Consider the following 13,517-nt stretch of genomic DNA (forward strand, 5'->3'; position numbering starts at 1 on the left):
AAAATTGACAATAACCCACATTATCACAAATGTATAAACTAATGCAATATGAAACATATCATTATCTTAGGTTTCTACAAATGCAAATGATGGAGCATTGTATAAGAACTCACAATTTGGTTCATCAGGAGGATAATTTTGGTAATTTTCAGCTTGTATGATCTGTTTGAGATGTTACCTATGCCTCCCTCTAGCTTGGCCTTTTGGATACATCTCGTACATCTGAATCTTTTTAAAACAAAGGAAGTCAAAGAGCCAACCTAAAATTTAGCATGAGTTAAAACATGGTCTAGTCATAGGAAACAACATAAAGCCTTCTATAGAACATGATGTAGCTATAGGAAACAACCCAAAGTCTTCTATGATTGCTTACAAATTTAAACTATAATGAATAAAGCAGCGACAATAAGCACCAGCAAACCTAAAATCTAGTCACTTCTCTCGGTCATTTTATCAAACAGGTCGTGTGCCTTTCCTGCAATCATTCTTTATGCGGAAATCACAAATGGAAAATCAGTTATAATCAAATCCCCAAAAACTGATCACAAAGGTTTACAAAATACACGAAATTAAAAAAAAGGAAGCCAAATTCATTTGGCGATTGAATACGGAGATGAAAAATAGGAAAGCAACCCCAAATAGTAAAGGGCAACGGTACCTGGCTGATTAAACATCTGTACACTTGAAACCACATCATAAACCCAAAACTCAACCCTAACGATAACTTATGTGGCCCTGGTCTGATCGAATTTCTGTTACAGGAAGAAACGAAGGATAGCTTATGTGGCCCTGGTCTGATCGAAGCTGAAGCGGCGAAGCCATTGGAAGAGAGGAAGGGCGAGAAGAAACTGTAACAAAGAAACAAATAGAAAGATGGATTAGTGGATGTTAACATAAATACAGTTGAAGGACCTATGACATTAGAGTCGAGGAAGAAGCAGGAAACAACACAGAAAAAATGAAAGAGAATAATGAAATTACCTTAAAGTGGCTTCGTTGACACGTTCACCGTCTCCACAGTACATATCTGCCACAAAATCATGACAAAAGGCAGATGATCGAAACAGGAGGCACAGGGAAGTGGTAGAACATACAAACCTTGAAGTAGATAAAAAAGCAAAAGACGAAAGTGAAGACCCAGAAGAAACTTATTAGGCAGTGAGAACACAAAAGATGGAGTAGAAGATACCTTTCAATCATCATCTATACACACCTCTGTAACCATTGATGAAGGAATTATAAGAGAAATGGGAGCTATGCATGTACTACACTAATGTTTGTTTCCCCTCTGTTTGACGTCGACAACGGGAAATCGAAGAATCACAAACCTCATCGAAAAAAGGATCGAGGAAATAACAAAATCGAGGAACCAAATAGGCAGGGAAGACAAAAAAATGTAGGAATTGAATGGGTTGTAAGTCAAACAGAGAAGAAAAATTGAATAGGGAGAGAAATTGGTGAGGGTTTCCACCAAGGCAGAAGTTTGGTGGATGGGGAACTGGAGGAGAGTCGATCTGGGAGAGGAAAGGGTAGGCGTTGGTGGAAGGATCGGGAAGAAGGCAAAGGAAGGAAAGAAGCACGTGGCAAAAAACGGGAAAGGGAAGGAATGAGTAAGCAAATTGGGATTCAGAGCATTTGTCCAGTGGAAACGATCTATTGGACACGTATCAATGATGTGAAGCGGTAGAGTCGGTAGAGGAAAACACGTGGTCTCAAATTAAAAAGAAATTACAGGGGGCAAACTTTATTTCCTAAAAAGAAATGGGTGAATTATGCCAAAATGGTTAGGAAGATACCGTAGCTAAGATAGGAGAAGAAGGACCGAAATTTTTAATATATATATAAGTAGAAGGGCCGAAATTGACCAAAAAGGTTGCTGTTTACTGTTACTTTTTTTCACATCTTTAATATATACTAGAAAGGTTACCCCCGCTACGCGGGGGCCAGAAGCTTTCAATGTTGTTTCCGAATTGATAAATATGACAGACATAGAAAGTGCAAGGATGAAAAGTTCGGGCTTTGCCCCGGACAAAAAATGTAAAAATTTTGACTGCAAGGACCAGAAGTGTGAAAATGGCTAAAGAATTAAAGGGGTAGGAATTAGCAACTTTTTAGAAAAGGGATCAAAGTTGTCAAACCGTTAAAGTTTTGTGGCCAAACTTTAAATATTAAAAGGTTCCAAAAAAGTGTAAAAATATTGATTAGAAGGACCAAAAGTGTGAAAATGGGTAAAGAATAATGACCAAAGTTGCCAAAAAACATCCAAATTTAGTATTCCTAACTTCCAACAATAATATAGGGACCAATTCTGCCAAAAAAATGTGAAGTTGAATGAAACACAAACAAAAGGACATGAATAAATTAATTAAAGAAACACAGGGACTGGATATGTAAATCAAGAGACCAAACCTGGACAAAGTATCCCAACTTTACTATTCCTTTACAACTTTAATATATATATAATAATATAATAATGTGGCTTTAGTGAGAACGTTCTTTTGATGTACAATAACTAGATATCATTAATGGCCCCTAGTTAACTTGGTTTATTATTTTTATTTTTATATTGTTCTAAAAAGAATCATGTTATGTTAAACACGCGCACTTGACTATTATATTTTGACGTTTATCGCTTGTAGCCTTATACACGATTTGTCATTTCTTTTTTCTTTCAAAATAACACTTCAAACCCGATCATCAATTTGCTAACATTGCTGCATCAAACCATGCAAGTTTTAATAGGTATGCTAGCAAACCTTATTTTGCTGTAAATTATTTGTGTTTTTTAATTCAATAAAAAAATCATAATTATTTACATATAAACTTGAAATCGCCATTATGTCCTTCAAATAAATCAATGAAACCTAAAGTAAATATCACAAGTTGAAATTTGAAAGACATCTTAAAGAACAAATAGCAGCAATACTGTTTTCACTCAACTCCTCGTTTTCAAATGTTCGCAACTTCGCATTCCCTCTTTTTCATATGAACAATACATGCAAATATACTTTCTTTTCAAAAATCACTTACAAATATATTATATATTTTGCTATATGGTAGATTCTATATTTATAGGATTCCATCTCAAGTGCTATGATGTGTCCTAGTCCCAACCACACAAAAAACTACGAGACTTAAGACCCTACAAATGTGGGGTTTTGGTTAAATGGCATGTTTTGATTATGTAGTAGGGTCATAGGGTGTGCTAGGGACTGAATCAAAATCTTACCACAAACCGTGTATTCATAAAAATATCTCATGAATTATCCTTTTCAAATTTCATGTAATGAACAAAAAGTATGGAACTTTTTTCACAATGAAAACATGTAAATGGTTATTCTTGGTTTGTTTGAGATATCAATATGACTGACTATTCATACTTTTTAGTAGAAGATATGATTTTTTTTTCTTTTAGGTTATTTTGAGACATACATCGCCATTGCATTATAGTCATTTTTATCATCATTTTAAAACATATAAGATATTGTAATATGTAATTATGGACGTTCCACCGATATTCATCAATCATCATAGAAATATAATCATTTTGGTTATAAGTAAAAAAAAAAAATAATAAATAAATATTAACCAAATCAAAAAATAAAATAAAAAAATTAAGGAATAAAGTATTGTATAATATGCTTTTCATCTGGCTAGGTAATATTTCTCTAGACGAACGTTAGAGGTTCTCTTGTACGACGCCTACACAAAAGTTTATAGTGTCACTATCACTTATGGAAAGGTGTAATTGTGTGACTCTACTCCTTCAAACTTATAAGTCATCTAAAAGTTAGGTGGTCGGAGTGGGAGGGGGGAGTTTGGGCTGGAGGTACCATCGATACCGCCGAAAACCATACTCCATGAACAATTGGCAGGCTGGTTCATTTGTTGAGCTCTTGTGCAGGTTAAACAAGTCGGTGCATCATCTCTTTCTGTACATACTCTATATCTCTTTTAAATTTAATGTATCCACACCCATTATATATATATATATATATATATATATATATATATATATATATATATATATATATATATATATATATATATATATATATATATATATATAGAGAGAGAGAGAGAGAGTTAAGTTCATGTGAAAGAGATAGCATTGTTAGCCATATTAGTAAACTTTGATTGAAAACCCGCTTCCATCATTCTTGGACTCCTTCTCAAGCTCTGTGATCTCGTCCACCGCATCTCGCTTCAAATGTCCACCGCATCTCGCTTCAAATTTATAACATAAAACGATTAACCTAATCTTTTGGAAATTTTTTTGAAGATTCTGTCAAGATCATTTGACCCAAATGGAAACGATTTGGGTAGATTTTTCCGCGAGGGTTTATCGGGAGCCGTTTGAAATTTGATACGATTACTTTTTTTATGAATAGTGGATGTTACATAGTGCTCATTAAAGACATAAAAATCACTGTTGAATATTACCACCATTAAAAAAACACGATATAATACATATAAATTAGGAATATTTAATCTTGACCCTTAAATACAACAAATCTAATGGCTCAAATTTGTCCTCATGTGAAAAACTATGGTTTAAATTTTCCTCCTAACATTGACCATGAAATGTTATTACAAATGGTTAGAAGTAAGGCAGGTGTGTTAAATAGTCATATATGTTTGTCTTTTAAACACCCGGAGTTAGGGTATGTCATGGAGCTTGGAGATGAAACTGATGTATTTCAATTGAGACATGTAATGTCTGAATCAAAGAAGACGGTGCATTTGTATTTAACGGTGGTAGATGAAGAAGTTCAAGAACAAGCAGTGGTTAACAACCAGTTTAATCCAACAAAAAAGACCTAGCATTTGCTGTTAAATTCAAACAACCTGGACCATTTCACAGTTTAGGTCCGAATGATAAATTAATTGTCAATCAAACGTATAACACCAAAAAAGACCTAGCATTTGCTGTTAAATTCAAAGCCGTTAGAGAAAAGTTTCAGATCAAGGTTGAAAAATCTTCAAAATCTCGGTACCAGGTTGTTTGTATGCAAGAAAACTGTCATTAGCGTTTATACGCATCTCTCAATAAAGGAACAGAAATGATTGAAATTAAGACGTTTAATGAAGAGCATACATTTTCTTCATTGCTTATACACCCAAATCATAGGCAAGCAAATAGCGAAGTTGTGGGAACCATAATACATGACATTATGGGTCAAGGAAGTTTGAGAGTTTGGAAGCCTAATGATATAATTAGAGATATGAATGCTTTGCTATAAATAATATGAGTTATTCACAAGCATCGCATGCTAGAGAATTTGCTTTGGGATTGATGATGGGGACCCCCGAAGAAAGTTTCTCCAAACTTCCAGTTTATTTTCACAATCTGAAGAAACATAATCCTGGTACCGTGGCGTACATAAAAACTGATTCGGATGATCATTTTGAGTATTACTTTTTCGCTATTGGATGTGCGGTAATATATTTTTAAATATATTTGTTAATTTCTTAAATGTTTATAAACAAATTATATTGTTGATATATTAATGGTTTTTATATTGTTGTTGCAAATACGTGCTTTCAGAGAGTGTTGTAGAAAAGTTATTATTATAGATGGTGCTCATTTGAAGGGAAAGTACAAAGGCACCATCTTGCATGCAGTAGCCATGGATGACAACAATCAGATCTTGCCTATTAGGTATGAAATTTGCCCAAAAGAGACTACGGATTCTTGGACATGGTTTCTTGAAAAACTACATGAATGCATTGGTGATGTGGAAGGTCTGACAATGGTCATAGATAGGGCACCCGCAATTGCTGTAAGTATTCAAAATGTTTTTCCAAATGCTCAACATGGATTGTGTGGTTTTCATCTAATAGGAAACATAGTCCACACCTTTGGAAAAAACAAAAAAAAACAGCAATTTTGGAAGCTGGTAAGAGCTTACAAAAAACTGAGTTTGAATTCTATTGGGGGAGACTTCGTAATATAACAGATGATGTAGCGACATATCTCAGTCAAATTCCACGTGAGAAATGGACCAGAGCGTATTGCCCTACCATGAGGTATGATTATATGACCTTAAATAGTGCGGAGTCCATGAATGTTGTATCAAATAAAGCAAGGAAGTTGCCTATATTACCACTTCTTGAGTTCTTTCGCGCACTTATGCAGAAATGGTTTTACAAACGGCGGATGGCTGCAGGTATGATTATGTTTAATTTTAAATTATATGATAAATGTCATATATAATAATATATGTTTGTTTTAACAGAAAAAAGTACAACAATACTTATGAAGTGGGCTGAAGATATGGTTAAAAAAAATAAAGAGGAGATTCAAGGATGGTCGGTATCCGGTGTTGACAATACAACATATCAAGTGCATGACTTCAAAAGTGGCGACATAGTGAATTTAAGGGAAAATACTTGTTCTTGCAAATATTGACAACTAACTGGTTTGCCATTTGGTCATGTGATAATGGTTTTAACGCACTTGAAAAATAATCACTGTGGGCATACGACTATAGATGCTTATGAAATTGAAACATATTTAAGAACGTATGAGCAGGCCGTATAACCTCTTTCAGAACTTAGTGATTGGGAGGTTTCGGATGACCTTATGGTTGTTAACCCTCCTGTGATGGAAATACGTCAAGCCGGTAGACCAAGAAACACCAATCGTATTCCCTCTCAAGGTGAGGAACCAAAAATAAGAAGGTATAGTAGATGCCATAGCACAACTCATAATGCAACGACGTGTAAGGAAATCATTCCAAAGAACCAAAGTAAAAGTAAAAAAACGTACCGGGGCGTCAGGAAGTGGGACAAAAGCGACAGAAGAGGAACCGACACAAGCAACCGAAAACCAATGGCAGCATGAGCCAGAGAACCAATGGAAGCAACATACCGAACAACAATGGCAGCAGCAGCCAGACAACCAATGGACACAACAAACCGAACATCAATGGCAGCACATCCAGACAACCAATGGACACAACAGACCGAACATCAATGGCAACAGGAGCCACAGAACCAATGGACGCAAGGGACCGAATACCAACCGCAGGAAGAGCCACAGAACCAATGGCAGGGTTGCACCGAGTACCAATGGCAGCAACAGCCAGATAACCAATGGACGCAAGCGACAGTAAACCTAGGGACACAAGCAACAGAAAACCCATGGCCGAAATACGAAAACAGATCAAAGTTTTTGTGGTTCGATTTGAATGAATGAAGTTTATCTCAAAGTATATTTATTATGAAGTTTGTATGTTTATGTTTTCTAAAGTATGTTTTGTAACCTACTTAAAGTATGTTTATTATTCAGAATACCGGTGTGTGTAATTTTATAGAAAAACATGGAATATTTGTATAATTTTTATTAAACACATAGCTTTTTTTAAACGAGTAATTAAATAAGAAAAATGACTGACAAACAGCTATGCGGATTACCAAACAACTTTGTGGATTCCGTAACAGTTATGAGGATTCCCAAATAGTTCTGCGGAATAAGTAATATAAAATCACTTTACCATGCGTATCCTTTCATCGATTCTATACCACTTCTTCTTCATTTCATTTTTTTGAAAAATCAACCCTCATATTTTCCCTCATAAAGGCTTCCATACCATGGAGCGCTGAAGATAACCTCCTTCTAACTCGTTCATATATTAATATCCACGAGACCACCAGGGTGAATGATCCAAGTTATTGGACCCATTTAACTTATGCCTTCAATGCTGACCCTCAAGCTGCCCCACAAAACTACCGCAACATCATTGACATCACAGCAAAATGGTATGAATTAAAAACAGAAGTCTTGGTTTTCAACAATCTTTATACCAAAATTTCAACCAAAGGTCCTTGGAATACAAAATTCGAGTTTGAAGGCCCTTGGAATCTCTTAAAAGATCTCCCATATTTTTAATTTGTATTGCATTTGTAGAAGGATATTTTAATGTAGTTTTTTTATTAGGTTATTTATATGCACCGGTTTGTATTACGTTATTTATATGTATTAGGTTATTTACGAAACCAGTTGAGTTAACTTCTACTTTATTCCATAGAACATAAAATACAAAACAATACAAATACATGGAAAACGTACATCAGTAGAAAACATATTACATAAAACATTTCACATAAAAAACCCTTCTACATGAAATACTGGTGGTTCTTAACTAGATTCCAAGCGTCCACATACTCGAAGTCTTTTCCCTTATGCTCGAAAATGTAATGATCTAAAATCATTTCTACAAGAGCTTCCTCATTTGAGTAATAATAATTACTACTATTTTTAAGATGATGATACCATCGATTGAACCATGTGATTTCGTTCTTTAACTCTATCCACTTACTAAGAATATCTACTTGTACCCGATATTCTCCTTGTCCAAATGAGAGGTTGAACATACCTGTTATGCGGTTCCATTCATCCCCTCCAATGCAATCAGGGGTAACCATTGTTGTTACACCTTCAAAAATGTTCAACCGACATCGTATTATAACAATCACCTCTCTTGTCGTCCATGGACGTGGAGTATCGGACGACGATGTTGCATTCGTAGAAGTTGGTGCATTGGAGGCCATTTCTATATTTTTCAATACCTGGGTGAGTTGTTACAATATATAACCGGTATGACAATTTATACACTGATCCGTAAAGGTGTACACTGATACGCAGAGGTATACACTGATCCGCTGGTAACAATTATGTGGGTTCCCAAACAGTTCTGTGGACTGATATTAAACATAAGTTCATTATTTTTATCCTTTTTTTGTCAATTTTTTTACATAATACCTTATGTGATTAAAAAAAATATATTAATAAACGAAAACAAAAACAAAACTAAAAAAAAACGAAAAAAAAAATTAAAAAACCCAAGATCCGCAGAGGTGTTCCATTTCCTCAGAGGCGTTTATGGTTCCGCAGAACCCCCTCTGCGGAACCTTTGGTCATATTCCGAATTCCTCATTTTTGTGGTCATTTTTTTCAAAGGACCCCTCAATTTTGGTCATTTGCTGAATTTTTTCATATATATATATATATATATATATATATATATATATATATATATATATATATATATATATATATATATATATATTCTAATAACTAAAGATTTTTTGTCACATGTCACACTCTCATTCAATTTGTCAAATGTCATTTTGTGGTTGTTTTGAATTAAGTTTTTCCACATGTCATTTATGAGTTTTCTTATTTTATTAAATTCCACAATAATATTAATGTAATAATTACAATAAATATCCTAACTAATAAATGAAGGTTTTTTTGCCACATATCATCACCTAATTCAATATGCCACATGACATTTTTTTTAATTTTTTTCAATTTCATTTAAATCCACTTGGCAAATTGTGGTTTTTTTTTTGGCTTTGTTATTAAATTATAAAAAAATCTAATCTAAAAATATAATAAAGAAAATAATGAAACTTAAATGTCTCCATAAATTACGTAATTTGTCAATTAATGTATTAAATTAAACTTAAATTCAAATCAACCTTCCAAATTGAAAAACATAATTTTCGGTCAATTCCTTTTAAATTCACGATAATTTGCAGAAACCTTGCAAAAATTGGTTCATTCACAGCTAATATTGATATTCTTTCCAAATTCAGTTTTGTAATCTAATAAACATGTAATGCTTAACAAAATATATTAATTTTTTTAAAAAAAAAATTGTGTATTACACGGGTCTCACACCTATTTATTCTAATAAATGAAGATTTTTTCCCACATGTCACACTCTCATTCAATTTGTCAAATGTCATTTTGTGGTTATTTTGAACTAGGTGTGAGACTCATGTATTACATGAGTTTATTTTAAAAAAAAACTAAATACAAAATTCTAAACATTTGAAAAATATGAATTTATTAGAAAAGTGAAAAAATATTGAATTATAAAAATTAAAGTGTTTTTTTTCTCTCTTTTAAGTTTAAACAAATAATTTAGATAATAAAATAAAATAAATTAATGAATCTTTAATTTGGTAATTTTGAAATTAAAAGGAAAGTTCATTAATGAAATTGATATGCATTTATTATTGAAAATAAATACTATCTATAATTTAATAAAATAAAAAAACCATAAAATGACTTGTGGAATAAAACTTAATTTAAAATAACCATAAAATTACATGTGGCAAAATAAATGAGAATGTGACATGTGGCAAAAAGATCTTTATTTATCAGGGAGGATTAGATTAATATTTTTTCACATGTTATTTTATGAGTTTTCTTATTTTATTAAATTTCACAATAATATTAATGTAATAATTACAATAAATATAGTAATAAATTAATATTAATTTCATTAATGAACTTACTTTCTAATTTCAAAATTTTCAAATTAAAACTCATTAGTTTCTTTTTGTTTATTTATTTAAATTATCTGTTTAAATTTAAAAGATAAAAAAACATTTCAATTTTAATAATTCATTATTTTTCTTATGTTCTTATAAATTTAAAGTTCTCAAATATTTATACATTTATATTTAACTTTTTTTTTAATTTAACCAATTTAATACATGTGTCGTACAACTAGTGTGTGTGTGTGTATATATATATATATATATATATATATATATTAATGTGGTTGGACAACTATTGTACGGACGTGTTGACAGTGTTATTCTATGAAAATTACTAAGAGAATAAGTTGTTTAGTTACGTGAATACATTAAACCTCACACAAATATCGTCATTTTCATGCATTCTCACTAATTCTTATTCATTTTTGTTCTCACGCATCGTTTTTCATTCTTACAGAATATGACTCAATAAACATTCTGACAACATTATGACAAAATGAGAATAATAATAATAATAAGTCTATAATAACCTTATAGACGATTTAATTAATGAGAATGTGTAATAATGACAATAGTTATGTAAGATTGAATGTATTCATATTATCAAACAACATATTTTCTTTGTCATTCTCACAGAATAACACTGTCCACATGTCCGCACAATAGATGTCAAACACGTATTATATAAAAAACTATTCAAACACGTTTTTATAAAAAAAAAATGTAAACAAACACGATTTTACAAAAAAAATATAGATAAAATAGGTGTTTGTATACATTTTTTTGTAAAATACGTTTTTGTATACATTTTTTTATAAAAAAGGATTTGTATATATTTATATACTTAATAAATACCTATTTTTATAACTAGATATTTCATATACAAAAAACATTTTAAAAATAATTTTTATATAGAAAATATAAGATTTTTATGTGAAAATACATTTTTTTTGTAGAAATATGATTTTATAAAGAAAAAACATATTAGAAACAATTCTTTGAGAAAAAAAATTGTAAAAAAAACTAAAGTTTGGATGAATTCATAATAAAATTCTAAAATTTGGGCAAAAAGGATAAAGTTTAGACCAAATTTGTAACAAAATTTAAAATCTGGGCCAAAAGTGTAAATTTTGGACCAAATTTGTAATAAATTTTGAAATCTGGGCCAAAAATGTAATTTTTGAAAGTTGGATGACCTGCTGACCGAGTCAAAGGGTTAAATTGAATACGATTACCGGTATTTGAGACTTAATTGAATAAAAAAATATGTAGGGACTTTATTGCAGTTTTCCATATATATATATATATATATATATATATATATATATATATATATATATATATATATATATATATATATATATATATATATATATATATATATGGAATGGTTCAAATAAGAACCAAAAAATGTTAAAGAACTTTGAGAACCATTTTTTCACTTATTATTTTAAACAAATTAAATTAAACGAAATAGATTCTTTTCTTCCGTTCTTTACAATCGACATCTATAATGCAAATAAATATTTTTTTTTCAAACTTACCACAATAAACTCTCATTAACAAATTTAGGGGAAATTACTAATCTAACCATTTTTGTTAATTATTTATCAAAAAATAGCCAAAAAATATCACATAGCCAAAAATAGCCCACAAAACCGTAGTCAACTTATGGTTGACTACGGTCAACGTGGTTGACTACTGTTTTAGCCCGAAAAATACTATTTTGTGGTAATGCGCTACTGTTTCACGGACCCGTTTACTTTTTCGTGGCCCATTAACCCAAAGTATAAAATGAAAAAAAATTCAGTTTAGGTCTTTTTTTCTATTGTTTTCTTAGGCTTGACTATTTTTTTCTCTCAATGGAGCACCGAAGAACAATCAGGTTTGTGTACTTTTCATCAAAATTTTATCGTGTTTATGATTAGGAGTAGGTTTTGTATATGTGGTTAAATTTTTTTTGAAAAAAATCAAAAAAAAAATTATAAAACCGTAGGTTTCATACGAAACCTACGGTGTACAAGTGTCCAATGCACAAATTGTGCAATGTCGACTTGTACACCTACGATTTCGTATGAACCGCACGGAATTTTTTTTTCGTTTTTTTTAAATCGATTCAATAGCATCGGAACTTTATTTATTTTGTATTCGTATAATTTTTTTTTAAAAAACAAAAAAAAAGGAAACCGTAGGTTTTTTGGAAACCTACGGTGTACAAGCGTTTACTGCACAGTTTGTGCATTAAACACTTGTACACCGTAGGTTTCCCATAAAATATGTTTTTTTTTAAATAAAAAAAATTTATAACTAATAAACATTTGTATCCCTTGTATGTATGTTATGATTTTTCGTTGGAAAAAAAAAATCGTAGGTTTCCTAAAACCTATGGTTTTATATTTTTTTTTTCATTTTTCTTCAAAAAAAAATTGTTTAAACGTATTTTTAAGGATTGTATCCCCTTGTATGTATGTTATGATTCAATGTTTGCATGTTGTTAAAAATGATTTTATTTTATATGTCTCAATTATAGCATACAATAGCAATGTACTATCGATTTGAAAATGTTTTTATGCTTATAAGGTAGGTTCAAAACAGTAGTCAAATCTGACAAAAAAGTAGTCAAATTTAACAAAACAGTAGTCAAATTTAACAAAAAAGTAGTTAAATTTACCAACAAAGTAGTCAACTTCACCCAAATAATAATCAAATTTAAATAAAATAATTGTTAAAATTTAAACAAAATAATTGTTAAAATTTTTCTACATATTATAAACATTCTTTTTTATACTCTTTATTTTAATATATATATATATATATATATATATATATATATATATATATATATATATATATATATATATATATATAAAACCGTAACTTTTTTGACAAAACAGTAGTTAAAACCCCCAAAGTAGTAGATTAAAAAAAAAAAAAAAAACATATTTTTTGGACAAAACCGTAGCCTACGGTTAGGGAAACCGTAGGTTTCGAGAGAGGAAACAGTAGGTTTCGAGATACCTACGGTTTTGTATGTTGAAAATGAAAAAAAAAAATTATACAAAACACGAAACAGTAGATGAATTGGCGAAACAGTAGACGAAACTTGAAACCTACGGTTTCGTAGGCTATATTTTGACATTTACTAATTTTTGGCTAAAAATTGCTAATGACTTTCTTAATTTGGCTAGAAATTTATTATTTATCTTATTAAAAACAAA

General features: G+C 30.9%; 1 protein-coding gene across 1 annotated transcript; it reads left to right on the plus strand.

Moving 5' to 3' along the window:
• The first annotated feature begins 4,671 nt into the window (after positions 1–4,671).
• On the plus strand, positions 4,672–6,412 carry LOC145104603 (uncharacterized). The gene is made up of 5 exons (XM_079041824.1): positions 4,672–4,799; positions 4,865–4,993; positions 5,549–5,787; positions 5,886–6,170; positions 6,240–6,412. Exons 1-5 carry the CDS (start codon positions 4,672–4,674, stop codon positions 6,410–6,412), a joined length of 954 nt encoding a protein of 317 aa, XP_078897950.1.
• Positions 6,413–13,517: the final 7,105 nt, after the last annotated feature.

The sequence above is a fragment of the Lactuca virosa genome, chromosome 4 (genome assembly GCF_052849685.1).
Source record: "Lactuca virosa cultivar CGN04683 chromosome 4, Lactuca_virosa_CGN04683_v6, whole genome shotgun sequence".
In the NCBI taxonomy this organism is placed as follows: domain Eukaryota; kingdom Viridiplantae; phylum Streptophyta; class Magnoliopsida; order Asterales; family Asteraceae; genus Lactuca; species Lactuca virosa.

Coding starts and splice junctions, on each gene's coding strand:
- LOC145104603 (XM_079041824.1), top strand. CDS start 4,672: ATGGAGCTTGGAGATGAAACTGATGTATTTCAATTGAGACATGTAATG. Junction 4,800..4,864: donor CAAGCAGTGGTTAACAACCA/GTTTAATCCAAC, acceptor ACCATTTCACAG/TTTAGGTCCGAATGATAAAT. Junction 4,994..5,548: donor GAAAAATCTTCAAAATCTCG/GTACCAGGTTGT, acceptor ACGTGCTTTCAG/AGAGTGTTGTAGAAAAGTTA.